The sequence below is a fragment of the Pempheris klunzingeri genome, chromosome 3, assembly GCF_042242105.1.
Source record: "Pempheris klunzingeri isolate RE-2024b chromosome 3, fPemKlu1.hap1, whole genome shotgun sequence".
NCBI classification, from domain to species: Eukaryota; Metazoa; Chordata; class Actinopteri; order Acropomatiformes; family Pempheridae; genus Pempheris; species Pempheris klunzingeri.
Window position 1 is genome coordinate 328,075 of NC_092014.1, and position 27,488 is coordinate 355,562.

Sequence of the window (27,488 nt, forward strand, 5' to 3'; positions counted from 1 at the left end):
AGTGGAGGTCTATAGTGTGTGTGTGCTAGTTAGTCAATGTGTCAGTGTGTAGTGGAGGTCTATAGTGTGTGTGTGTGTGTGCTAGTTAGTCAGTGTGTTAGTGTGTAGTGGAGGTCTATAGTGTGTGTGTGTGTGCTAGTTAGTCAGTGTGTTAGTGTGTAGTGGAGGTCTATAGTGTGTGTGTGTGTGTGCTAGTTAGTCAGTGTGTCAGTGTGTAGTGGAGGTCTATAGTGTGTGTGTGTGCTAGTTAGTCAGTGTGTCAGTGTGTAGTGGAGGTCTATAGTGTGTGTGTGTGCTAGTTAGTCAGTGTGTTAGTGTGTAGTGGAGGTCTATAGTGTGTGTGTGTGCTAGTTAGTCAGTGTGTTAGTGTGTAGTGGAGGTCTATAGTGTGTGTGTGTGCTAGTTAGTCAGTGTGTAGTGGAGGTCTATAGTGTGTGTGTGTGCTAGTTAGTCAGTGTGTTAGTGTGTAGTGGAGGTCTATAGTGTGTGTGTGCTAGTTAGTCAGTGTGTTAGTGTGTAGTGGAGGTCTATAGTGTGTGTGTGTGCTAGTTAGTCAGTGTGTTAGTGTGTAGTGGAGGTCTATAGTGTGTGTGTGCTAGTTAGTCAGTGTGTTAGTGTGTAGTGGAGGTCTATAGTGTGTGTGTGTGCTAGTTAGTCAGTGTGTTAGTGTGTAGTGGAGGTCTATAGTGTGTGTGTGTGCTAGTTAGTCAGTGTGTTAGTGTGTAGTGGAGGTCTATAGTGTGTGTGTGTGTGCTAGTTAGTCAATGTGTTAGTGTGTAGTGGAGGTCTATAGTGTGTGTGTGCTAGTTAGTCAATGTGTTAGTGTGTAGTGGAGGTCTATAGTGTGTGTGTGCTAGTTAGTCAGTGTGTCAGTGTGTAGTGGAGGTCTATAGTGTGTGTGTGTGCTAGTTAGTCAGTGTGTTAGTGTGTAGTGGAGGTCTATAGTGTGTGTGTGTGTGCTAGTTAGTCAATGTGTTAGTGTGTAGTGGAGGTCTATAGTGTGTGTGTGCTAGTTAGTCAGTGTGTCAGTGTGTAGTGGAGGTCTATAGTGTGTGTGTGCTAGTTAGTCAGTGTGTCAGTGTGTAGTGGAGGTCTATAGTGTGTGTGTGTGCTAGTTAGTCAGTGTGTCAGTGTGTAGTGGAGGTCTATAGTGTGTGTGTGTGCTAGTTAGTCAGTGTGTCAGTGTGTAGTGGAGGTCTATAGTGTGTGTGTGTGCTAGTTAGTCAATGTGTTAGTGTGTAGTGGAGGTCTATAGTGTGTGTGTGTGCTAGTTAGTCAGTGTGTCAGTGTGTAGTGGAGGTCTATAGTGTGTGTGTGTGCTAGTTAGTCAGTGTGTCAGTGTGTAGTGGAGGTCTATAGTGTGTGTGTGTGCTAGTTAGTCAGTGTGTTAGTGTGTAGTGGAGGTCTATAGTGTGTGTGTGTGCTAGTTAGTCAGTGTGTCAGTGTGTAGTGGAGGTCTATAGTGTGTGTGTGTTAGTTAGTCAGTGTGTCAGTGTGTAGTGGAGGTCTATAGTGTGTGTGTGTGTGTGCTAGTTAGTCAATGTGTCAGTGTGTAGTGGAGGTCTATAGTGTGTGTGTGCTAGTTAGTCAGTGTGTCAGTGTGTAGTGGAGGTCTATAGTGTGTGTGTGTGTGTGCTAGTTAGTCAGTGTGTCAGTGTGTAGTGGAGGTCTATAGTGTGTGTGTGTGTGTGCTAGTTAGTCAGTGTGTCAGTGTGTAGTGGAGGTCTATAGTGTTCCTGTTCTGGATCAACATGTTCTCTGTCTTTCTTTAGTCTCCTCTGATGAACAACATGTCTGATTCCTGGATTTCCTCCATGTTTCTCCCAGTCTGAAGCCTTTTCTCACTCATTCTGCTTTAGGATGTAGCGTTTAGAGAGCAGAGGGGTAAAGTGAGGTTAGTGGACTGATGGCGGCGCCTCGTACTGACCTCCACCACCTTCTTCTTCTTGGTCACGTTGTTCTTCAGCAGCTTGTCGGGCAGCGGTGCGGCTCGGCTCACGGGAGGCCTGAAGCGGGTTCGGGAACAGTTCAGGTAACAGCAGTAACACACCGAGCTCATTGTGAACCGACTGTGTGACGGTGGTACCTCTCCTCCACAGGAAGCTCTCTGTGCTGCAGGTGAGGTCTGGTCCCCGACATGTTCCTGATGCTGGCCGAGTAGATCTTAGTGACGTAGTCCACCACCTTCTCGCGGGCCACGTCACTGTCGTACCCTGAAAACACAACGAGTCTGTGACCCACCAGACCGACTGAAGGGGCTCACTACACAAATCAAACGTTCTGTCGAGGCCTTGAAGTGGTTCGGTGAACCGATCAGCCGTCACCTCCGTCCTCCTCGGTGTCGTCGTCAGACTCCTCACTGTCCACAGCTTTGCTCTCTTTGTGACCCGGCGGCTCTCTGGTCCAGATCATCAGCGCCGTGTCGGCCCCGCCGACCGACAGCAGCACGGCGTCGTCATTGGACCAGCGGACGTTCGTCACATTAGTGCTGTGACCCACGTACTTCTTAAACTTGGCGAACTGGCCCTGAGGTCGGTTTGTTCGGTGGAACAGAGAAGAAAACATGTGAACGTCTGACGTGCTTTTAAATCTAAAGTTCTCTGTGATATTCATCCCAACAACATGCACAGATCATTTATAGAAGCATCTTCAGGACAAACTTCATGTCTCAATTTACGTTTCCTTTTCTAATTAATTACATTTTTGTCCAACTTCTAAGTGAATGTCTGGGATTAATTGACAGAATATGATGTGGGACAGTTAGCAGGATAGCTAGCTTATTAGTAGTTTATTTATCATGACAGGAAAAAAGAACAGATACAGAAAAGAAACTGCAGCAGCTTTAAACCTCTGTTTAAGCTATCTAGCATAGCAAGCTAATAGCTAGTTAGCATGTTAGCTCAGCGACACGGTGGGCGTCAACGGTCTGAAACACCGTTTAGACGTTTAGTTACTTTTAGGCTTGAATTAAAAAATATGATTAAACTTTCTTTGGTTTTCAGTCTATGAGCTCGCGACGGCCTCTCACCCTGGACGGGAAGCTGAACAGTTTGAGGAAGCCGAAGTCATCTCCGGTGGCAAGAAGTTTGCGATCTTTGGTAAGAGAGGCGGCGTTAACGAAGCTGAGCGTCGGCCATATTCCCTCGCAGGTGGGACCCAGAACGGACGTCCAGCTCGCCCAGTCCAGCTTCTCAAACTACAAACACACAAATAAAACCTGTAAACGAGCAGAAACACGCTGTTGAACGTAAAGACCGCCGCTCCAGACGAACCTCCGCCACACTGATGTTCTGTTTGCGTCCTCGAGGAGCCTCGAAGAACAGCTGCTCTTTAGTCCCAGTGTTCACCTGCAGCAGTTTACCTGTCAGCAGAAACACCAGGAGACAATCAGGAGCTGTCACTCGACGCCACATGAACACTCCTCTGAGGACCAAGCATGTCCTGGCTAGCGTGTTAGCGTAGCAGCGGGACAGGTGAGTGCGTTCACCTCTGGAGTCCCAGTCGATGTGTGTGATGTAGCTGCCGGCTCCTTTACAGATGCCCACTCTCTTACTGGTCAGGACGTTGTAGATGTCCACAAAGGAATCATGGGACGCCACGGCCAGGTACTTCCCCGCGTCTGAAACACACGGAGCTATGACTCATCACACACCGACCAACCATCCTCGTGCTGAGGCACACCTGTATGGTGAGTTCAGGTACCTTGGGAGAAGCGGATGTCTGAGATGAGCTCCCTGCGGTGGTGGAAGGTCACCATGTCCTCCAGCGTGTCGGCGTTCACCACCAGGAAGCTGCCGTCGTTTAGGCCGACCGCCAGAGCTTTACCGTCAGGAGAGAAGGCACAGCACCGCCCACCTGACGCAGAGGTGACAGACAGGTGAGACACAGGTCACACTCAGAGGGAAAAACACTTTGTGGTGTGTAGAATAAGATATCAGTGTTCTCTCTGTCTCACCCTTCTTGAGTTTGCGGACGGCAACCATGCGGTGATTGGCCGACAGCTCCCAGATCCTCAGAGTTTTATCGTCGCTGACGGTGGCGCAGACAGGAAGAAGAGGGTGAGCTGCCAAACCCCACACCTCCCCCTCCATGTGACCCTGAACACAACACAGACAGTTATAATGTGAACCTGAACACAACACAGGCAGTTATGATGTGACCCTGAACACAACACAGGCAGTTCCGATGTGACCCTGAACACAACACAGAGAGTTATGATGTGACCCTGAACACAACACTGAGAGTTATGATGTGACCCTGAACACAACACAGAGAGTTACGATGTGACCCTGAACACAGCACAGACAGCTACGATGTGACCCTGAACACAACACAGAGAGTTATGATGTGACCCTGAACACAACACAGACGGCTACGATGTGACCCTGAACACAACACAGAGAGTTATGATGTGACCCTGAACACAACACAGAGAGTTATGATGTGACCCTGAACACAACACAGACGGCTACGATGTGACCCTGAACACAACACAGACGGCTACGATGTGACCCTGAACACAACACAGACAGCTATGATGTGACCCTGAACACAACACAGAGAGTTATGATGTGAACCTGAACACAACACAGAGAGTTACGATGTGACCCTGAACACAACACAGACGGCTACGATGTGACCCTGAACACAACACAGACGGCTACGATGTGACCCTGAACACAACACAGACAGCTATGATGTGACCCTGAACACAACACAGACAGTTATGATGTGAACCTGAACACAACACAGACAGCTATGATGTGACCCTGAACACAACACAGACAGTTATGATGTGACCCTGAACACAACACAGACAGCTACGATGTGACCCTGAACACAACACAGACAGCTACGATGTGACCCTGAACACAACACAGACAGCTACGATGTGACCCTGAACACAACACCATCCTCAACAATGTGACAAACTCCCTGATTCGCCAGAGACGATGACACGTCTGTGATAGTTTACGGTTATTTCTGAATATTTCTGTCTGACCTGAACCAGCAGCGTCATCGGGCCGCTCTTGTCGATCTCCAGGATTTCTCCGTTCTTCGTTCCCAGCAGGATGTGACCGTGACCCAGAGTGATCGCTCTGATCGACGGGTTGTCCTCCAGCAGCAGACCTGATCAATACGTACGGAGAGAGATGATGGAGCAGCTGCTAAGTTCGACTTTACTCATCAATCAGAGAGGTTCACGTCTAAACCTAACCAATCAGAGGGGACACCTGTTGTATCGCTTCTGGACAAAAAAAATCAAGATGCTCAAAGCTTCACGGCAGCCTACAAACCGCCGGGTGACGTCTCGGTTACCTCGCCCGCTTCTTATGTTTAGTCTGTGGTGACGACGCACAGACAGCATCCAAAATTATATTAATATAATATTATTTTATTATATCTATAATAAAATAATAAATAATGAACTGTAGCACCTTTACAGGAGCGGCCAACAAAAACAAAACAGAGTGATGCCTCTTGTGACCAATAAAGTATCTTAGTGATGCTCCATGAACATGGCGTGACATCCATAACCCGCCACATGCTGCAGACGGAGGATGAAGCTGTTGGACGGTTAAAACAACCCTTCGACACAGGTTGCGTTAACGTTATCGCTCTAAGGAGGAGCTGTGGCGGATCCTTAGCCCAGTTACGATTATCTTTAATAGCTTGTAAACATGATTTAGAAGCTTTAGACACAAGCTAACGTTAGCTAGCATAGCGTCAGCTAGCTGAACACAAGACTATCACATTGTGACATTACATGAACGTTCCTCCAGCAGTAGCTGCTGCCCCCCTGCCAGGCCGCCGGTGTTCATGTCGGTACATTAAACAGTTTAATATCACAGGGAGCTGCTCAGACATGTGACATGTGCTTCACTGTGTCACTGGAGCGCAGAAAAAAGTCGAGATCAGCTCATCTTTGTTTGTAGTGCGTCACGTCGCCAAGCAGCAACACTTCACTAGTGTGAACGGTGTTAGCCGTTAGCTAGGTAGCATTCATTGTACTTCAGTCAATCAGGCTTCATCTATATTGCTCCAATTCATATCAAACATTATCTCCAGACAACTTTCATACAGAGCAGCTCAGACCAAACTCTTTCATGAAGAGACACGACTCAAGAATCCAAAATGAAGGATTCAAGAATCCCCACACGAGCAAGAAGAACTCCTGCTGAACAGGAGGAACCCTCAGACGGCTCGGCGGCTCTTTTCCTGCACGGTTGGTTAAAGTTAGTCTGTTCTGGTCAAAGAGTCGATCAGCTGACAGCTGGATGAATATCTGAAGATGTCTCTGTGACAGCAGCACAATAAGAACACCTGTTAACGCTGGGGGGGCGTTGTGGCCTCCCACTCTACATAAAGAGTCATCACTGACTCTTCTTCACTGGCTACTCATCCTCACTGAGGAGTGTCTCCATGGAGACAGGAGACCGACCTTTGGACGACGGGGACAGGGCGGCTCTCTTGATGGCGTACGTCTTCAAACATCTGTCAAACATGTCGTCCCAGAGCTCCACCACGCCGTCCTTCCCCCCCGTCACGAAGCCCTGGTCAGCGAACGCAGCACGGGACACAGAGAGCAGAACAAACTGGTGTGTTTACTTCACGTCTCATCATCACCAGAAACTCACTCTGACGTTCACTGTAATAACTACGGAGACCCAGAGGGGCCAAAAGAAGAAGAAAATGTCGGATTTTACTTTAAGTCTGAAAAGTTTCAGTCAAAAGTGACTCTGCACATAACTAAACTCTCAGAACACATGAACTCCAGATTAAATAAGGATTCAACAATAACCCTGTAATACTGGACAATAAAAATCTAATGATTATATTTTATGTCATTACAGTAATAGAGGGAATTTCCCTTGTAAAATTACACATTTATTTCATAATCAAATAAAATGCATCCATCCATCGTCTTTCCCTTATCCGAGGTCGGGTGGCAACAGGTCAAGCAGGGCACCGCAGACGCCCTTCGCTCTCCAGCTCCCCCCGAGGGACCCCGAGGCGTTCCCGGGCCAGCCGAGAGACGTAATCCCTCCAGCGGGTTCTGGGTCTGCCCACCTCTAAGGGGAGGAGCCCAGGAGGCGTCCTGACCAGATGCCCGAACCACCTCAAATAAAATCATTTCCTCTAATTAAAGCTTTCTAATTAATTATCATTATTATTACAAATAATTTAAGGGTTTTTCACCTGATAACTTTCTCAGGATATTATTATAAATGTTTACTCAAAATTCTAGCTAAATATTGTAATTTTACAACTTTTCTTGTAACGTTATAAACCCAGATTTGAACATCACAATCTCTCATGATAGGTCAATTTTATCTTGTTAATTGTGACTAAACTTTATACAACCATGACTTGTTTCTTGGAAAATAGCTTTTTTATGTGAATGACTCTTTTTTCTTTTCCTAACACCCCGTCATTTGACACTTTGTGCCTCCTTGTCCTCCTTTTAAATGTTAAAGTATAAACAGGTACAGATAAATGATGAATGACGCGGCTGTCCCAGGTGTTCCCAGGTGTTTCCAGGTGTTCCAGGTGTTCCAGGTGTTACCTTGTCCAGGGAGCACATGGCGAACACGGGGCCGTCGTGGGCTTTGATGGTCTTGATGAGCGTCGTGTCTCTCCAGATGTAAACGTCTCCGTTGGTGGCGCCGGAGAAAACCAGGTCCTCCGACCGACCGTAACACGCCGACATCATTGTCTCCTGCTTCCCCAGGTTCCCAAAAATGCCCCGTTTGAACGTCAGACCGCCACCTGCAGGAGGAGAGAGGTCAGACACAGATTAAACACTGGGGATTATTATTATTCCAGCGGCAGGTGGACACCAGTAAAACATTACAGTCAAACACAACTTAGTCTGGATTTTTTTTAAATGGGGTTGTATGAGGTCATATGAGCCTGAAGCCATTATATCACTCTACGCTCTCTGTAAAGCCACCAGACTCCATTGTGAAAAACAGTAATTTTACCTCGAAGAACACAAGGGTTGCTGGTTGACTGCTGCCTCCATCCGTTAGCTTGTCTGTGTTATTGTGAGACTTTGGTGTTTCTAAAGGGTCAGTTTGGTTCTGAAATAACACTAAACTCACAGCAACTACACCAGCAACCCCCTCGCTCTGTGAGGTAGAATGACTGCTTTTGTCAAAGGAGTCTGGTGGCGATATAACAGCTTCACTTCCCTGTCAGGACGGGATGTCTGATTCAATATAAATCAGTTAATATACGGACTGACTGTCGGTAACACGCTGACTGTGGAGAAGGAGCTGCAGATAACAGGACTGTCCCTTTAAAGGGCATGTCGTAGTTTAGTGAGATGGGTCCAGGACGGGTTCAGCCTAGCTTAGCACAGAGCCTGGAACCAGAGGGACACTGTTAGCGTAGCTTCACAACTAAAAAGTGTAATAGTAATAGTAATTAGAGGAAGGTGTGTTTCAGGTAAACAGGATGTGAAGAGGAAACTTACCTGAGTGCTGCCAGAACTTGATGTGCTTCATGCCAACAGTGACCAGTTTGTCCATCCTGAACGGGTTACTCTTCACCACAAAGATCTTCTCTTTGTGACCCCTACAGGACACACAGGGGCTTAAAGGGTCAGTCAGTTAGGCAGTACCTAACTCTCAGATCAATAAAATCACTTTTAAATCAACACTTTGTTTCTTTAGTATGAAGCTGTGTGGTCAGCGGGATGACGGACAGCAGGCGGCTCACTCCTACAACAAGAACCCTGACAGGACCACGCAGGATGCGATAATGGCCGCCGCTCGCTGTACATAAACATTTAACGGCACCAAATCTCGGGTTCAGACTCAAACCAGCAACGTGTCGGACCGTCTCTCACTTCCTGTCTCACTTCCTGTCTGTGTGTGGAGCTGACAGGTGGTGGGCAGGTGTGGTTACCTGGCCTTGGCCAGTCTCTCTCCTTTCTTCCAGTCCCAGATGACGATGGAGTGAAATTCATCGATTCCAACTGAGATCAAACTCTTCCCGTCCGCTGGAGAGACGACAGAACAAACACACACCGATCGGCTCACCCTGTGTTCAGGGTCACAGACACTACAGACACAGTGACACCGTATCTAGTGTGTCATAGTCACATGAGGATGACCTGTGCGCTACAGGTGGGGGCTCAGGGATACCTGTGAACTCCAGGGCACACACTCCTCTGCTGTGGTGTCCCTTCAGCAGCGACAGACACTTCAGAGTCTGGATGTCCCAGACGTGGACCGCCGGGTCTCTGCCCACCTGCACACACGGACAGCCGATCAGAAACACTCTCAGTCAGTCCGATCGCAACCGCTGCGCTCTGATTGGCGGGGCGTACCTGTGCCGAGGCCACGTAGTCTTTGAGCGGATGGACGGCGAGGCTGAGGATGTCGTCGTCGTGGCCGAGGTAGAACCTCTGACTGTGCTGCAGCCGGTTATAGACGACGGCGACGGCGGCCACGTGGTAGACGACCTCCCCCGTCTGACTGTAGAACAGGTTGTTACGACAGTCGAAGCCCCGGTACCTGCAGGAAACAGGAAACAGGAAACAGGAAGCAGGAAGCAGGAAACAGGACCTCCTCTTTTAGACATCATGACAAAATGGCAACTGGTTGTATGAAGTGCAGAACATGTTTTAGTGTTTAACATTTATTTATTTCAAACACTGTATATATATGATAACCAATCAACCTATCAATCAACCTATCAATCAATCTAATCTCTGAGCTGCTCTGTGGGGATTCTTGAATCCTTCCTGATGAATTCCTGAATCTTTGGTCTCTGAATGAAAGAGTTTGTTCTGAGCTGCTCTTTATGGAAATGACTGACTGATTGGTTGATTGATACACGAGCTGTATTGTTTACATTCTGTGAGGGACCTGATTGGTTTGTCGCTGGCGGTGTTTTGTTTTTTTTTTACCCGTGAACAAACTGCAGACGAAGCCCCTCCTCCGGAGCGTTCTGACGCTTAAGGGAACCAATCAGCTTCTTCCTCAGCTGAGGCAGGTCCTCCTTATACACCTGCAGACAGAGACAGGTGAGACAGACAGGTGAATGTGACAGGTGAGACAGAGAGGTGAGTGTGACAGGTGAGACAGACAGGTGAGTGTGACAGGTGAGACAGACAGACAGGTCATTTACAGCACGTATGTTTCCTGGTCACCTGACGCTCGTAGTTGGTCTGAGCTTCCTGTTCGATGTCTGAGTCGAGTTCAGGGACGTCCGACACGTCCGAGTCCGACTCTCCACTGTTGGAGTCGGCGTAACCCTCTGAGGACACCAGCCAGGAACAAAACTTTATTAACAACACGCTGGTTTCAAGGTTAATCAGAGGACAAGTGAAGTTGACAAATTGCTATTTAATGTTGACAGAGTTACACAGTGTTTCCTGAAATTCAGATTCTGGGCCAAAAGCCACAAACAGGTCAGAGTTTAGGGATTCCAGTCCAGTTTTGGCTGGGCCTCACTAAAGGTGTGTTTCTACCAAGCGCAAAGCAAATGTTTCCCGTTGGAAAAGATGCGAATAGATACGTAGAGCTCTGATTGGCTGTCCTGACGCCCTGACGATGAATCAAACATGGAGCTCAGTGATCCCACTGGACACTTAAGAGGACGACAGTCAGCGAGGACGCTGGACGACCTGCTACACTCTGATCATGTGTGACTGTTACCGAGTCTGGCTTTAGGACGGAGTTTAATAAGAACTTAGCATAAGCATTAGCCTCAGTTAGCACAAGCATTAGCCACAGTTAGCACAGACATTAGCTTCATTTAGCACAAGCATTAGCCTCATTTAGCACAGACATTAGCCTCAGTTAGCACAAGCATTAGCCACAGTTAGCACAGACATTAGCTTCATTTAGCACAAGCATTAGCCTCATTTAGCACAGACATTAGCCTCAGTTAGCACAAGCATTAGCCACAGTTAGCACAGATATTAGCTTCATTTAGCACAAGCATTAGCCTCAGTTAGCACAGACATTAGCAAAAACATTGTGCAAACTCGAGTGGGTAACATGAGGCAAATATTCGCTTTGCGTTGCTGGAAACATCTTGAGACTGAGCTGATTCGGTTCTTCATGTCATTACAGCAGAAAACCTCGGCGTTACCTTGGAGGAGGGGCTCCAGGACACCGTTCATGACGCCCTCTGGCAGGAACCTCCACTGGAATACAGTGTGGTCGGCGCCGCCAGTGCTGACGACCCACTGCAGGTCGTTGGACCAGCGAACGTTTGTCACATGGGCAGAGTGGCCGATGTACTTCTTAAATTTGGCTCCTGTGTGAGGATGAGGACGCAGACAGTTTACAGAACATTTGGGGTTTTTAAGTTCCTGAAGTTCTGTTCTGTGACCGTTTGTCAGACCGACCTTTCTTGAGGCAGGGGAACCTGAAGAGTTTAACGAGGCCCATGTCGTCTCCCGTCACCAGCACCGCACTGCTGTAGTTGGCATCCACAGAGTTCACGTTTGTGACGTTTGAGTATTTGGGCCAGATGCCGTTCACCTCTGGCCCGATGACGCTTGTCCATGTCATCCAGTGGATCCCCTTCGCCTCCTCTTTAGTAATCAGCTTCCCTGCTGCAGGACACAGGAGGAGGTCAAGGGGTCAGAAGGTCACTGGTATTAGGACGTAAGTAAGTCCCGAATCAAGTCCCAAGTCTAGACAGGTCAGTCCATAAGAACCACTGCCATCACTCATACCTGGCATCCGGTAGAAGAGCCGTTCTCCGGCGCCATCGTTGGTCTGCAGGAAGCGGCTGTCGACCGACCAATCCAGGTGGGTGATGAAGGAGGTGGAGCGGCTGCATTCGCCCATCTTCTTGTAGCGCTGGGCGACAGCGTAGACATCCACCAGCCCATCATTTGATCCCACCGCCAGGAAGGAACCATCTGGAGAGAACTTCAGCTCATGGATCACCTCCTTCCTGTCCTTGATGTGCACAACCTCTGTCATGTCCCTGAAGAAAAGGGTTTGTTACCCACAGTTCCACAGCAAATCAAAAAACCCGAATGTGATGTTTGCAACAAATATCAATGCATGCAAGTGTACCGACATGATGTGCGGAGTTCCCCAAGGCTCAATCCTTGGTCCTCTTTTATTTTAATACTTGCATGAGATCAATCACAAACAACAAGTTATTTTCAGGTTGTTTCCGACATGAAGTCTTTTGCCTGATAGCATTAAAATATTGTTCATGATTTTATAACCACACTTATGTTTCAACTAGTTATTATATAGTTTTGTATTTTACAGTACTTTTTAATGTTTAATGTTAGTTTGAAAGGCCAAATCTAAACCTGTGTCTGACTACAGGTCAGGCTAACTTCGTACTTCACCTGGTAGAGATCAGAAAGCACAACTCAAGCATCACAAATAAATCGAGATAAACGGCAGCGGCCTCGTAGATCTTTCCAGAGAACCTTCAGACTCAGGTAAATTAGCCTCCTGCATTAGCTACCGTAGCTAACGGCGTGGGGCTATACGTCACAGCGATGACACTGAGGATGATCCTGAGGTCACCTGACACGCAGCACGGTGAACGACCCGTCCTTCATCCCCAGAGCGAGCTGAGAGCCGTCGTTATTGAAGGAAACACTGCGGACAGATTCCTCCATGTTACAGCGAGCCAGCAGAGTGTGGTCAGGAAGACTCCACAGCCTGAGAGACAGACAGGTGGGAGACAGACAGGTGAGAGACAGACAGGAGGGAGACAGGCAGGTGGGAGACAGACAGACAGATGGGCGGTAAACTCAGCAGGTTGTGACTCAGACCTGACCGAGCGGTCGTCGCTCCCGGTGACAGCGACCGGCTGTTTGGGGTGCAGGTCGAGGGCCCACAGCTCGCCCTCGCTGTGACCCTGCATCAGCAGAACCGGTTTGTCGCGGTCTCGAACCATGACCTCGAAGATCTCACTGTCCTGCGTCCCCGCCAGGATCCGGTCCGCCTTCCAGCAAACACTGCGGATGGACAGACCTGAAACAGGAAACACACCTGACTGAAAAAGGAAACACACCCGACTCTGAAACAGGAAACACACCTGACTGAAAAAGGAAACACACCCGACTCTGAAACAGGAAACACACCTGACTGAAACAGGAAACACACCTGTCTCTGAAACAGGAAACACACCTGACTGAAACAGGAAACACACCTGTCTCTGAAACAGGAAACACACCTGACTGAAACAGGAAACACACCTGACTGAAACAGGAAACACACCTGTCTCTGAAACAGGAAACACACCTGACTGAAACAGGAAACACACCTGTCTCTGAAACAGGAAACACACCTGACTGAAACAGGAAACACACCTGACTGAAACAGGAAACACACCTGACTGAAACAGGGAACACACCTGTCTCTGAAACAGGAAACACACCTGACTGAAACAGGAAACACACCTGTCTCTGAAACAGGAAACACACTTGACTGAAAAAGGAAACACACCTGACTGAAAAAGGAAACACACCTGACTCTGAAACAGGAAACACACCTGACTGAAACAGGAAACACACCTGACTGAAACAGGAAACACACCTGTCTCTGAAACAGGAAACACACCTGACTGAAACAGGAAACACACCTGTCTCTGAAACAGGAAACACACCTGACTGAAACAGGAAACACACCTGTCTCTGAAACAGGAAACACACCTGACTGAAACAGGAAACACACCTGACTGAAACAGGAAACACACCTGTCTCTGAAACAGGAAACACACCTGACTGAAACAGGAAACACACCTGACTCTGAAACAGGAAATACACCTGACTGAAACAGGAAACACACCTGACTCTGAAACAGGAAACACACACCTGACTGAAACAGGAAAACACCTGACTCTGAAACAGGAAACACACCTGACTGAAACAGGAAACACACCTGACTGAAACAGGAAACACACCTGACTCTGAAACAGGAAATACACCTGACTGAAACAGGAAACACACCTGACTCTGAAACAGGAAACACACCTGACTGAAACAGGAAAACACCTGACTCTGAAACAGGAAACACACCTGACTGAAACAGGAAACACACCTGACTGAAACAGGAAACACACCTGACTCTGAAACAGGAAACACACCTGACTCTGAAACAGGAAACACACCTGACTGAAACAGGAAACACACCTGACTGAAACAGGAAACACACCTGACTCTGAAACAGGAAACACATCTGACTGAAACAGGAAACACACCTGACTGAAACAGGAAACACACCTGACTCTGAAACAGGAAACACACCTGACTCTGAAACAGGAAACACACCTGTCTCTGAAACAGGAAACACACCTGATGTATATGTAATATTACATTATATATTGATAATAATATATTTCTGCCCAGGTGTTGTCTATATGACCTCCATCACACTTCAGTGAACTCTCTTCACACTTAACGTGACCCCTCACTGGCGCCATGAGCAGCCAGCACACAGGTGAAGCTACCAGGTTCAGACCTTTGTATCCCTGCTCCGCCTCCCTCAGGTCGATCTTGGTGATGGGTTTGAAGTCGACGTCCCACAGTCGGATGCAGCCATCTCGTCCTCCAGTGGCGAATCCCTCCTCGCAGGCGTGCATGCTGAAGATCCCGGCCTGGACAACACGTTACATAAAAACACATTTCCCATCAGTCCTGCAGAACACACCAGACTCCATTTACAAAAACTTTGATTGAAAACTTTTGATTTTAGCTCACAGGACACAGGAGCTGCTGCCCTGTTGCTGCCTCCATCAGTCAGTGTGTTTGTGTTATTGTGAGACTTTGGTGATTTTAAGAGTAAGTTTGGATCCAACACAATATTTGTGTGACACACAAACACACTGACTGATGGAGGCAGCAGCAGAGCAGCAGCTCTAAAATCCCTGTTTTAGTGAATGTAGTCTGGTGTGTGTGCTGTTTGTGGTTAAACCAAAAGGATCTTCCAGGTCTCTCTCTGTAGGGATCCTTTCCATGATGCTGTCACACACTTAGAATAACACTGACTTTAGACCAAGCATCGTTTCTTCCAACAGGGCCGAATGTTTCTGTTTCTAGCTCCTGGTAAAAGCACTGTTTGCTTCTCTTTGTTGGTGTTACATCTTGTTTGCTTTGTGTTTCTGAACTGAACTGAACTGACACAGGAAGTGTGTTCACATCTTTACCGCGTGTGCAGCCTGGACGGTCCGGATCAGAGTGATTCCTCTCCACACGTAGACGTCTCCGTTCAGAGCTCCGGAGTACGTCAGCTCGTCTTTGGCCGCAGAGACGCACAGGATGGTCTGCAGGTCGCCCGTCTTCCCAAAGATCCCTCTCTTGGGGGTCAGAGCGTTCCCACACAGAGTCCAGAACTGCACACAGGACAGGGTTACTGGGTCACATGTCCACTTCCACCAGTGACCAGGAATAATAATCCACTGGTCATCGGTACATCTACGACTGGAGGATCCCACAGGACTAAGTTCCTTCTGTAAGTCCAACACTTTTATCTCAGAGACTTATTTCTTGTTCATTTTATGACTTTCAGTTCAGTTTCTTTAAAATCTCAGAGAGAATTTGTATCCTGGCAAATTTGTTCTTTTTCCTGTCAAACCGCTGAAACCACAGAGTTCTTCTGGTTCCTTTTTGCACCTGTGATTTTACAACGTTTTCCTTGTAAAGTCACCATTTTAGTCTCAGAGAAAATCCACCTGTCCTCTTGTAAATGTGGGACTTAATACTGTGAGCAAACTGAGGAGTGAATGAACCTGGGGAACACCTGAGGAACACCTGAGGAACACCTTAAGAACACCCGAGGAACACCTGAGGAACACCTGAGGAGTCACCTGAGGAGTCACCTGAGGAACACCTGAGGAACACCTGAGGAACACCTGAGGAACACCTGAAGAACACCTGAGGAACACCTGAAGGAACACCTGAGGAACACCTGAGGAACACCTGAGGAACACCTGAGGAACACCTGAAGAACACCTGAAGAACACCTGAAGAACACCTAAGGAGTCACCTGAGGAACACCTGAAGGAACACCTGAGGAACACCTGAGGAGTCACCTGAGGAGTCACCTGAGGAGTCACCTGAGGAGTCACCTGAGGAACACCTGAGGAACACCTGAAGAGCACCTGAGGAACACCTGAAGAACACCTGAGGAACACCTGAGGAACACCTGAAGAACACCTGAGGAACACCTGAGGAACACCTGAGGAACACCTGAAGAACACCTGAGGAACACCTGAGGAACACCTGAGGAACACCTGTCTCACCTTGATGTGTTTGACTCCACAGCTGACCAGACGGCCGGACTGGAACGGGTCCCAGGACACGTCGAAGATCTGCGGGAGACAAAGCCGGTGGAGACTGAGGCATCATGGGAGAAAAGGTGAGCTACAGAGTGGACAGGTGGAGGCTCGTACTCTGTCTGAGTGTCCGGTCGCCGTGGCGAGGACTCGTCCTCTCCTCCAGTCCCACACACACAGAGTGTTCTTGGCGTCCAGACCGACCGACGCCAGCCGCTGAGGAACCAGAGAGACACGAGAGAACATGAACACATGAGAACATGAACACACACACACAGACACACACAGACACACACAGACACACACACACACAGACACAGACACAGACACAGACACAGACACAGACACAGACACAGACACACACACAGACACAGACACAGACACACAGACACACACACACACACACACACACACACACACACACACACACAGACACACACAGACACACAGACACACAGACACACACACACACACACAGCTCTAATGGTGGTTTAGGTTAGGGTTAGGAGGAGGTTAGGAGGAGGTTAGGAGGTGGTTAGGAGCGGCCTCAGGTAAAGGGAAGTGACATCAAGGCCTCACCTGTCCGTCGGAGTCGAAGGCCAGACAGGCGACGCCGTGCGTGTGGACGTCCCTCAGGATGGAGATGGTCTGCATGGAGTAGGTGTCCCAGATACAGATGAACGGGTCCTTACCCACCTGACCTGTCGCCACCTGCACCTTATCAGGGTGGATCGCCAGGCTGGCAGAGAGACAGACAGGTAGGGACAGAGAGAGACAGAGACAGAGACAGACAGGTAGGGACAGACAGAGAGACAGAGACAGGTAGGGACAGACAGAGAGACAGAGACAGGTAGGGACAGACAGAGAGACAGAGACAGGTAGGGACAGACAGAGAGATAGACAGAGACAGGTAGGGACAGAGAGAGACAGAGACAGAGACAGACAGGTAGGGACAGACAGAGAGATAGACAGAGACAGGTAGGGACAGAGAGAGACAGAGACAGAGACAGACAGGTAGGGACAGACAGAGAGATAGACAGAGACAGGTAGGGACAGAGAGAGAGAGAGACAGGTAGGGACAGACAGAGAGAGAGACAGGTAGGGACAGAGAGAGAGCGACAGAGACAGGTAGGGACAGAGAGAGAGCGACAGAGACAGAGACAGGAAGGGACAGAGAGACAGAGACAGGTAGGGACAGAGAGACAGAGACAGAGACAGGTAGGGACAGAGAGACAGAGACAGAGACAGGTAGGGACAGAGAGACAGAGACAGAGACAGGTAGGGACAGAGAGACAGAGACAGGTAGGGACAGAGAGACAGAGAGACAGAGACAGGTAGGGACAGAGAGAAAGAGACAGAGACAGGTAGGGACAGAGAGACAGAGACAGGTAGGGACAGAGAGACAGAGACAGGTAGGGACAGAGAGAAAGAGACAGAGACAGGTAGGGACAGAGAGACAGAGACAGAGACAGGTAGGGACAGAGAGACAGAGAGACAGAGACAGGTAGGGACAGAGAGACAGAGACAGGTAGGGACAGAGAGAGAGAGACAGAGACAGAGACAGGAAGGGACAGAGAGACAGAGACAGGTAGGGACAGAGAGAGAGAGACAGAGACAGAGACAGGAAGGGACAGAGAGACAGAGACAGGTAGGGACAGAGAGACAGAGACAGGTAGGGACAGAGAGACAGAGACAGAGACAGGTAGGGACAGAGAGACAGAGACAGAGACAGGTAGGGACAGAGAGTTAAAACAGTGAACTGCTCCTTTAACATGTGACACTGCTGAACTGGGTCAGAGTCACACCTGCCTGCAGGTGAGCCTGCAGCAACATCTGGAACAGCTGGGAGTGAGTGTGTGTGTGTGTGTGTGTGTGTGTGTGTGTGTGTGTGTGTGTGTGTGTGTGTGTGTGTGTGTGTGTTAGGGAGGACCGCCCTCACAGCTTCATCTGTTGTTTCCATGTAAACAGTCTCTCCTGTCAATCAGCCAGGTGAACAATCACATGTACTCAGTACTACACACATGTACTCAGTACTACACACATGTACTCAGTACTACACACATGTACTCTGTACTACACACATGTACTCTGTACTACACACATGTACTCAGTACTACACACATGTACTCAGTACTACACACATGTACTCTTTACTACACACATGTACTCTGTACTACACACATGTACTCAGTACTACACACATGTACTCTGTACTACACACATGTACTCAGTACTACACACATGTACTCAGTACTACACACATGTACTCTGTACTACACACATGTACTCTGTACTACACACATGTACTCAGTACTACACACATGTACTCTGTACTACACACATGTACTCAGTACTACACACATGTACTCTGTACTACACACATGTACTCTGTACTACACACATGTACTCAGTACTACACACATGTACTCTGTACTACACACATGTACTCTGTACTACACACATGTACTCAGTACTACACACATGTACTCTGTACTACACACATGTACTCTGTACTACACACATGTACTCTGTGTATGTTCTGTGGTACTGTGTGTACCCCCCACTGTCTGCTCACCTGATGATGTCATCATTGTGTCCCAGGTAGAACTTCTGGGTGTGCTCCCGGGTGTTGTAGACCACGCCCACTCCGGCCACGAAGTACAGCACCTCCTTCCCCGCCGTGTAGAACAGGTTGTTCCGGCACTGGTGGCCTCGGTAGCCGTGGATCCACTCCAGCCTCAGCTGGCAGCGCGGCGCCGTCTTATCGGACATGTCGGCGTCAAACCGAAGAGCGAACGTTTAAGATCCACGAAGAAGAAAAGACTGAGGCTTCTGGGTCTAAACCGGGAGGTCTGAGGACTGAGCGGGTTCTTCCTGTAGCATGTGCTACCAAAGGTGTGTCCTGGAGGAGCTCACAGACCGTGGCGATGGTGTCCATCCACCTGCTGCGGGCCCTAACGCTGATGGAAGCTGTCCTCCATCTTTGTAGTCTCTGTAACAGAGCGGCATCCAACTACATTTCCCATAACGCCAACCTGCAGCCTCGCTGCGGCTAACTCACGTTAGCCAAGTCGCACAAACTCAGTAGAAGTTTGTGTTTCAAAGTGATGACACGGCAGGAAGTCATCGACAAAACAAACAAAATAAAAGCCTTAAATGTTTCTGTCACTTCCTGTCTCCCACAGAACCGAACACCTTAAAAATGTTTGGAGAACAGCGTCTCAAACTCTTTAAATGTGATACAGGTTCTTATGGAACAGGCTAACAGAGGTTCTAATTGAACTCTGCTTACAACACTTCCTTATAACACTGCATCAGTAGAGGTTCTTCATAGAACACTGCTGACAGATGTTCTTGTAGAACAGGCTAACAGAGGTTCTTGAGGTACAGGCTAACTTGTAGAGTAGGGTACTTGTAGAACAGCATTGACAGATCGAACAGTGCTGAGAGGTTCCTTATTCAACAGGCTAAAAGGTTCTTGTAGAACAAGCTAACAGAGGTTCTTGTGGAACAGGCGAAAAGGTTCTTCAGGAACAGGCTAACAAAGGTTCCTTATTCAACAGTTTAACAGAAGTTCCTTATTGAACAGCCTAACAGATGTTCTTGAGGAACAGGCTAACAGAGGTTCTTGGAGAACAGGCGAAAAGGTTCTTGTAGAACAAGCTAACAGAGGTTCTTGTGGAACAGGCTAACTGAGGTTCTTGTAGAACAGGCTAACTGAGGTTCTTGTGGAACAGGCTAACTGAGGTTCTTGTAGAACAGGCTAACTGAGGTTCTTGTAGAACAGGCTAACTGAGGTTCTTGTGGAACAGGCTAACTGAGGTTCTTGTGGAACAGGCTAACTGAGGTTCTTGTGGAACAGGCTAACTGAGGTTCTTGTAGAACAGGCTAACTGAGGTTACAGAAAGCTACAGGAACATTTTACAAGCAGAGACGTTGTGCAGGAACCTTGTGGGAACGTTTAAATGTCGCACACGAACACTGTCCGGGTTTGTTCTAAGATAAATGGTTCTGCTGTCATGGCGGTAAAGACAAACCGACACTTGCAGAGAATTGAAGGTTGTTCCACACACAGAACCCCCCGCCGTCTGTTCGCTGTTTCCCACTGAGATCCGGAGATTACAGCGCAGATTTATCGCCGTCAGTCCGCATCCAGAACCGGAGAAACCGACATCCGACACCGGCTGCTCCCGCTCCTGCAGGCCGGCGGACACTCGCTGTGACCCCCGGCAGAAAGCTGCAGCAGCTCCCGGCTCAGAAACAGTCCGGAGAAACGGAGGATAACGATGAGAAAGAGAGCGGATAATAATAACGGGAATCCCAGGGATCACCGACGGCGTCAAATCGGAAGAATTCACATCACCACTTCCTCTGCACACTTTCAAAATAAAGTACACAATGGCAGCGTTCTTTCTTGGCAATGAAAGGAGTAATGGAAACAAAAATAATGACCCTTTTACACATTTTACACTTTGATTATAGTTTTTATTTGAAATATCTGTACAGGAAAGTATATCTGGTTTCATAGTACATTAATTTACAGCCTAAATTTCACCATAACAATGTGTTATTATTTCAGTCCAATGGAACGATTACACGTTTAGGTGTTCCTAATACTGACAATATTATATTTTCAGTATATATATATTTCAAAATTACTTAGTAGTGAATTTTGACCAAACCCATTTGTCCTTGATTCGTCTTTGTCAAATCTTTGATTTTATTTTGAAGTCCTCCGCCCCGGGTTCCGGTCCCTTTCTCGTTGAGCAGCGCGAGCTTCCCGCCTCTGTCAGAGCGTCAGGTGCGTCTCCGCTTCATGAATCACAGACTGCACACGTCACTCTGCGCTCAGGAGCCCGCGCTGCATGACGGGAGATGAAGTACTTTAACCAGCAGGAGGACTCTTCATCAGTCCCGTCCGCTGCAGGTGAGACCCGAACCAGGAACCAGATCCACCTGCTGGACCACAGATCCTCACTGAGGACAGAATCATTAACGTCCGCAGCCTCCAACATCTCAACTCATCAAATTAATTGAATGCTAATGTTAAAATGCTAACATTGAATGCTAATGTTAAAATGCTAACATTGAATGTCTCTCTGTAGGGATCCTTTCCATAACCCCTGTTTTAGTGAATGTAGTCTGGTGTGTGTGCTGTTTGTGGTTAAACCAAAAGGATCTTCCAGGTCTCTCTCTGTAGGGATCCTTTCCATGATGCTGTCACACACTTAGAATAACACTCTGAGCCTGTCAGTGGATCAAACAAGCTCTTTTAGTGGACCTACTGTGATCAGGTGCAGTCCCAAAGGATCACGTTGCAGCCATTGCAGCCCGTTTGGTGTCTGCTGGCTGAGGTGATCTACTGGACCAGTTCCAACACTTTTACTACCTACCAGTCACTCAGACACCAGGATGTGGACACAGAGGATCATGGGTAGAAACAGGGGAGTGGCCCTTTAATAATGTGTAAATGTTGTAACCTGTAAAATGACAACAGGACGACGTGTAAAGTTTAAAAGCTTTAATGACATCGCACATATTTGACAGAGAGAGAGAGAGAGAGAGCTTTAGAGTCTACAGGTGCAATTTCATACATGAGAAAAGCCTTTATGGTCTAACTTCAGTTTAAATATTCAGCCTCAGACAGCTTCTTCTTCATTCCTATAGATGTAGTTCTGATTGTGCAGTAAGATGGCGTTAACTTCCATACATGTTCGGTACGATAGATTACAGTGACGCAGAGCAACACGAGTATCAAAGAGCAGAAAATCTGAACGCAGCGAAGAGCCGACGATAAGCAAGCAACCTTCATTTGTCCACGGCTGGACCCCCCCCCCCACGTTCACTGTTCAACACCGACGCTTTCAAGTGTTTTTATACACACCGATCTTCATTATCAGGACCGGAAGGATCTGAACCACGAGTCAGAACCAAAGAAAACAAACAGAGGTCAAATATGAGGAGGATTCTAGCTCCAGGTGAGTGTTTCAGGCATGCATCACACACCTGCTGGAAGGTGACTGGCTGCTTCTAAGACAAAAGAGAAGTGGCTGCGGAGTGACAGAGGACAAAAAAGGTACAAAGTAATAAACAAAATGCACTATTGGTCCAATTTCTCAACGGCAGAGGAAGAATGTAGGTTGTCTCTCAGGACACCCTCACAAAATTGAGGAAATAACTCAGACCTGTTTCAAAAAACTCAAATGTAGAAAAATAATTCAAGAAAACATTAAAGAAAACAACGAAGGAAAACGAGTGTGTGGTCCCTGCTGACGTCAACAAGAAAGAGCGAGAGAGGCGGCGACTGCGACATCGTGACAGAACAGCAGTTCATCGTCGGCAGAGCGGCTGAGCGGCCGCTTCAGTCCGGACGTCCTGATGAACCGCCGTTAGCTTCGCTGCTACGGCACGTGTTAATGTGTTAACTGAAGGGCGTCGCCGCTCCTCTGCCCGCTGCTTCGTTGACGATGAACCGCCGTTACATCACGCCATCTGAGTCACAGCGGCCACGCTCGCTCTCAGGCACAGTGTTTGCGTTCGCCACCCATCCGGACGACCACGTGAAGACAAACATCAGAAAACAAGAAAGAACGAAACAAAACTGCATTGAGGATAAACAAACAACCCGACGGCGCACTTTGGTGAAACGGTTCGGTCTCTCTCAGCCGTCAGCCTCCGTTATTGGCTGTTCAGTGCTGACATCATGATGATGTCAGCACCTAATAAGTCCTCTACAGCAGGTTCAGAGAGCATCGCACAGGTGTGAGACATCAGAGACGTTACTGTTTCACACCAGGTTCATTGGAGCAGAAAAGAGGATTCGGCGGGTTCCTCCAGTCTCAGTGTTCCTCTATCGGACGCCGGGGAGCTGAGAACGATTCAACATTTACTGTCGGAGGCTCGACGGCTGGTAAACTTAGAGCTCTGAAAGCCGAGTTCGGCTTTAGCGAAGGTCTGATCGAGAATCCAGACCTTCACAAAGCGAACGGCACATGAACTCTGTGCTCTGAAGAGAATTCCAGTTCTTCCACTTTCCAGCTAAAGGCAGCGAATGAGAAATGATTCTGTCTGAAAGAAGCTACATGTGACGTCAGAGCGTCGGGATTCGAGCCGTTTCACCAAAGTGTTTCACCTCCTGCTTCACTTCTACTGTTTCTTCTTGCTGAACAGGCTGAAGCGTTTCTCCTTCTCTTTGTCCTTCTCTCTCTTGCCGGGACTCGACTCGGTGGTGAGCGTGACGGTGGCCGGCAGAGTCTGAGCGCGCCCAGACGCCGGCGTGCCGGGGTTGCTGCCCTGCACGTCGGCGCTGGCGTTCAGGATGGCCTCGATCCAGGTGCTCATCTCGTCCTGCAGGGGGCGACACGGGTCAGATGGGACAGAAAACTCACGACTCCTGGTAACAACGGCGTTTACAACACATGCCAACTACGGTGGCGGGAGAATATTCTGAGATTAAATAGTCCAGTTTCACGAGGAAAAATTCAAATAATGTAAGATGTAAAGATTCTTCGAGATTCAGATTCAGGAGGAGTCCCCCCACCAGGAGGAGTCCCCCCACCAGGAGGAGTCCCCCCCCAACACGCCGTCATTACCAACACTTTTCAGACTGATTTCTACTGAAAGAAAACTGATGATTCACAGAAAAAAGAAAAAGACTCACTTCATCTTTGGCTTGGAACAGATACTCGTTTCCATCAGTCAGTCTGAAACAGACGGAGGAGGAGGAGGAGGAGCAGGAGGAGGAAGAGCAAGAGGAGCAGGAGGAGGAAGAGCAGGAGGAGCAGGAGGAGGAAGAGGAGGAGCAGGAGGAAGAGGAGGAGGAGCGGGAGCAAGAGGAAGAGGAGGAGGAGGAAGGTCAGCGAGCTGCAGACACTCCTTCCTGTTCAGAATATAAACCTGAAGCAGTAATAATAACTGTTTATCTTATAGAACAGTGACATCACAGTGACACGTGTAGACACTTGGAGGTGGACTAAGACAGTAGATTTTCCTTCCTGTTTCCTTCCTGTCCTCACCTGAGTTTGAAGACGTGTTTCTTCTTCTTGTAGTCTGAAGCCACGTCACACGTCGCCTCCTTCAGGCTGACGGGGAGCTCGTTGTGGTACGGGACTCCCTGAGCCGCTGCCTTGCTGTCTTTGTAGAAACCCATCTCCTGGCTGTTGATGACGCAGTACACGTTGTGCCACGACCTGCCGATCACAGAGCAACAGGGTCACGTGACGGACAGCCAAACGGACAGATGTTTTCCAGTGGAGTGAGGCGTCCCCTGCAGCAGAGGATCTTTGTTGTTACCTGTTGGACGCCTTCTTGTTGTGTCCCTCCCACTCGCGTTTGCGATGCAGGAGTCCCTCCAGCTGTGAGGAGGGCGCCGAGTCCTGGTTCTTGGGGGGCAGCGTGGACGACTGGCTCAGTTTATTTTTCCTGTCGGAGGTCGGGGAGGCGCTGGGGCTCGGCTCCTTGGAGCTCCGCTCAGCCACGCCGTTCACCAGATCTCCACCATCCACGCCGTCCTGAACAGGGTCGTTTAAAGAATACGAGATGAAAGAACATTTGACCACTAAGGACTGAAGCTGAGGACAGTTTTTATTTGGGCCTCTGATCTTAAGATCTTAACTGAATAATTTCAAGACAAAAGCTATAATTTTGTCGTGCTTTAATGTATTTTTGGAGACGGTTACCTTGAGATATAAATATAGAGTATCTCTTCTTCTCTTCAGATATAAAATCACTCTCTAAACTACAGTATTTCATAACATCAACGATTTGTTGGTTTGCCAGTTTGCCGACGATGCACCGCTGTTACAGTTTCAGTTCACCAGTGTCTCACCAAAACTCAACGGGCCTCATGTGAGAAGCATCATTCCAACAGATTTGTTCCAAAGTGGCACCAACGAACTACAAGTAGGCCTGAGAAATAATTTTAGCTAAAAACTAGACTTCATAAAAAAATTCAAACTAACAGAAACAATATTCTGCTCTTAGAAACACACCAGACTCCATTGACAAAAACAGGGATTTTAGCTCCCCGAACACAGGAGCTGCTCTGCTGCTGCCTCCATCAGTCAGTTGGACCAGTGGAAAACCAACTCCTGTGAAAAACGAGTCTGCTGTGTTTGAAAATAGAGCGATTCAATGTACCTACCAGTCATTTAGTAACCAGAATACAACCCAATAGGACCCAGGTTTGAAAACACCGGAGTTCTCCTTTAATGTCAGATTTAGCTCAGTCAGTCACCTGAACATCATTTGATTTTTGAGCTGTTCTCAGATCAGATTTCCAGCGTGACCAATGTGAGCAGATCTGATATAAAGAGTAATCGTCTAGTTTTTTTATTTTAATGTTAGCAGCTGAGGGGGGGTACTGACCCGAGGAGAGTCCTGGTCCGACGGGAGTCCGTTCTGAGTGATGACTCCACTGCAGAGAGACAGAAACACAGTAAGTGACTTTTTGTTGTGAGTGAATTGTTTCCAGCTGCAGTTCCTCTGACGTCCACCAGATGCTGCTGAGGTTAAACTCATTTCCGTAGCTTTCACCTCTGCTGCTGAGACTCCTCCTGCTGAATCACAGGCGGCTCTGGAGACGGTGGCTTCCTCATCCTCTCCTCCTCCTCCTGCTGCCTCCTCACCTCCAGCAGCTCCAGCTGGCAAACAGACAGACACACGGACGATGCTAACGATGCTAATGACTATGGCCCACTGGTGGGGGGTGGGGCCCCGCAGTACCTCTGTTTTCTAGAAATGTGAAAGGTCTTCATGAAGATGATGTGTGGTGTTTTTGTCCCTGTTGGCTCACCGTAGTCAGCCTCTCCAGGGCGGAGAAGCGCTCCTCCCAGGTGGCGGCAGACTTCTCGAAGGCCTCGTGGCGTTTGATGAGCTTCTCCACCTCGTCCACGCTCTGACCCATCTCCCTGCTGGACAGGTAGGGCTCCTGACCCAGCAGCCAGGCCTCGGCCACCCCCGCGTCCCGCGAGAACTGGTGCACCTCCAGGACTGATGGGGGCAGCAGAGAGTCGCATCACTGGACTGTTTCTACTCTACTTTGTTGGTTTTATTCAGTTCCAACACTTTCAGCGCCATCGTCCCGTCAGACACCAGGATGTGGACGGAACCAGGGTAGAAACAGTGGAGTGGCCCTTTAATGATGATCGTCAGTAAACTAAGCCTTTGTTTCATTTTGATTCTCTGGTTTAGTTGGATCCGTTTTACTGGCCCTGTCTCCTGTCCTGATGACTCCATGGGACTAAACCACCTGCGCTGAGTCCTGATTGGTCGGGGCCTGGGCTTTGAGGAAGAGGCCTCAGAGATCCTGGGGACGCCTCGTCAACACTGACTGATCAGAGCAGCGTCCAATCAGCTGTGAGCAGCGTCAGTCAGTCAGTCAGTCAGTCAGTCAGTCAGTCAGTCAGTCCATCAGTCAGTCAGTCAGTCAGTCAGTCAGTCAGTCCGTCAGTCAGTCAGTCAGTCAGTCAGTCCGTCAGTCAGACAGTCGGTCAGTCCGTCAGTCAGACAGTCGGTCGGTCGGTCAGTCGGACGGTTGGTCAGTCAGTCAGGCCTCCACGCCATTAAATATAAATGTGTGTCAGAGGAAGTCCGGCTGCATCCGGAGACACTCAGCAACAGTTTACTGAGGCTCCGACCCACAATCCCCTGCAGCGGATCACCTGACTCTATTTGAATATTGCTGAAAGTGAGTGGGTGACTTACTGAGGCGGAGCCACTCCCAGCGGTCCTCCCACTTATCGATCATCTCCTTCCTCTTGTCAGTCAGCTGCAGCAGCTTCTCTTTGATCTGAACACATGAGCACATGAGCACCACAGTCACAGCCCCCCCCCCCCCGGTCCTTCCTGATCTGAAGTCAAAATGTTTTCTTTTATGACTTTTCCTCATTTTATTATTATTCCTGAAAATATTCAGATTTTTTCTCGTTGCATTCAAACTTTCTTCCTTTTTGTTGTTAAATATCGGCTTCATGCTGATTATTATTTTTCCCTCCACACAGACGCACATGTTGGAAGTACTGATTTCTACTCACCTCCTCGGAGGCGTAGTGTTTCCGGGCCAGCAGGGCTTTCCCCAGCTCGATGCAGGCCGTGAAGCTGTCGTTGCGGGCGTCGATCTCGGCCTTGATGCCCTGATGGTTGTTCATCAGCAGCTCCACTGACGACACGTCTCTGCACACGGAAACACACACACACGCGTGTTGTTGTCGGTC

At 48.5% G+C, this 27,488-nt stretch overlaps 2 protein-coding genes across 3 annotated transcripts in view; both read right to left on the bottom strand.

Annotated features, from left to right (window-relative positions):
* The window catches only part of LOC139225653 (echinoderm microtubule-associated protein-like 6), a 30,796-nt gene extending 11,749 nt beyond the window's left edge, over positions 1-19,047 (bottom strand). The window contains 28 exon segments of the mRNA XM_070856454.1: positions 1,928-2,073; positions 2,076-2,213; positions 2,325-2,526; positions 3,029-3,196; positions 3,273-3,361; positions 3,488-3,619; positions 3,703-3,855; positions 3,956-4,097; positions 5,003-5,130; positions 6,443-6,554; positions 7,568-7,770; positions 8,480-8,580; positions 8,914-9,007; positions 9,153-9,258; positions 9,338-9,524; positions 9,920-10,020; positions 10,163-10,269; positions 11,110-11,277; positions 11,369-11,578; positions 11,702-11,958; positions 12,522-12,659; positions 12,773-12,974; positions 14,463-14,598; positions 15,148-15,333; positions 16,243-16,311; positions 16,393-16,491; positions 16,855-17,014; positions 18,851-19,047. Coding sequence (XP_070712555.1) covers positions 1,928-2,073; positions 2,076-2,213; positions 2,325-2,526; positions 3,029-3,196; positions 3,273-3,361; positions 3,488-3,619; positions 3,703-3,855; positions 3,956-4,097; positions 5,003-5,130; positions 6,443-6,554; positions 7,568-7,770; positions 8,480-8,580; positions 8,914-9,007; positions 9,153-9,258; positions 9,338-9,524; positions 9,920-10,020; positions 10,163-10,269; positions 11,110-11,277; positions 11,369-11,578; positions 11,702-11,958; positions 12,522-12,659; positions 12,773-12,974; positions 14,463-14,598; positions 15,148-15,333; positions 16,243-16,311; positions 16,393-16,491; positions 16,855-17,014; positions 18,851-19,047 — 4,131 coding nt within the window.
* A 2,763-nt stretch (positions 19,048-21,810) lies between these two features.
* LOC139199211 (spectrin beta chain, non-erythrocytic 1-like) overlaps positions 21,811-27,488 on the bottom strand; it is a 36,204-nt gene continuing 30,526 nt past the window's right edge. For both annotated transcript variants that reach the window (XM_070828244.1, XM_070828245.1), the window contains 9 exons: positions 27,309-27,447; positions 26,980-27,064; positions 26,069-26,265; positions 25,810-25,916; positions 25,642-25,690; positions 24,568-24,785; positions 24,291-24,464; positions 23,936-23,978; positions 21,811-23,622 (listed from right to left, as the gene is read on the bottom strand). In XM_070828244.1, coding sequence (XP_070684345.1) covers positions 23,422-23,622; positions 23,936-23,978; positions 24,291-24,464; positions 24,568-24,785; positions 25,642-25,690; positions 25,810-25,916; positions 26,069-26,265; positions 26,980-27,064; positions 27,309-27,447 — 1,213 coding nt within the window. In that variant the 3' untranslated portion in view covers positions 21,811-23,421. The remainder of the gene's footprint in view (positions 23,623-23,935; positions 23,979-24,290; positions 24,465-24,567; positions 24,786-25,641; positions 25,691-25,809; positions 25,917-26,068; positions 26,266-26,979; positions 27,065-27,308; positions 27,448-27,488) is intronic.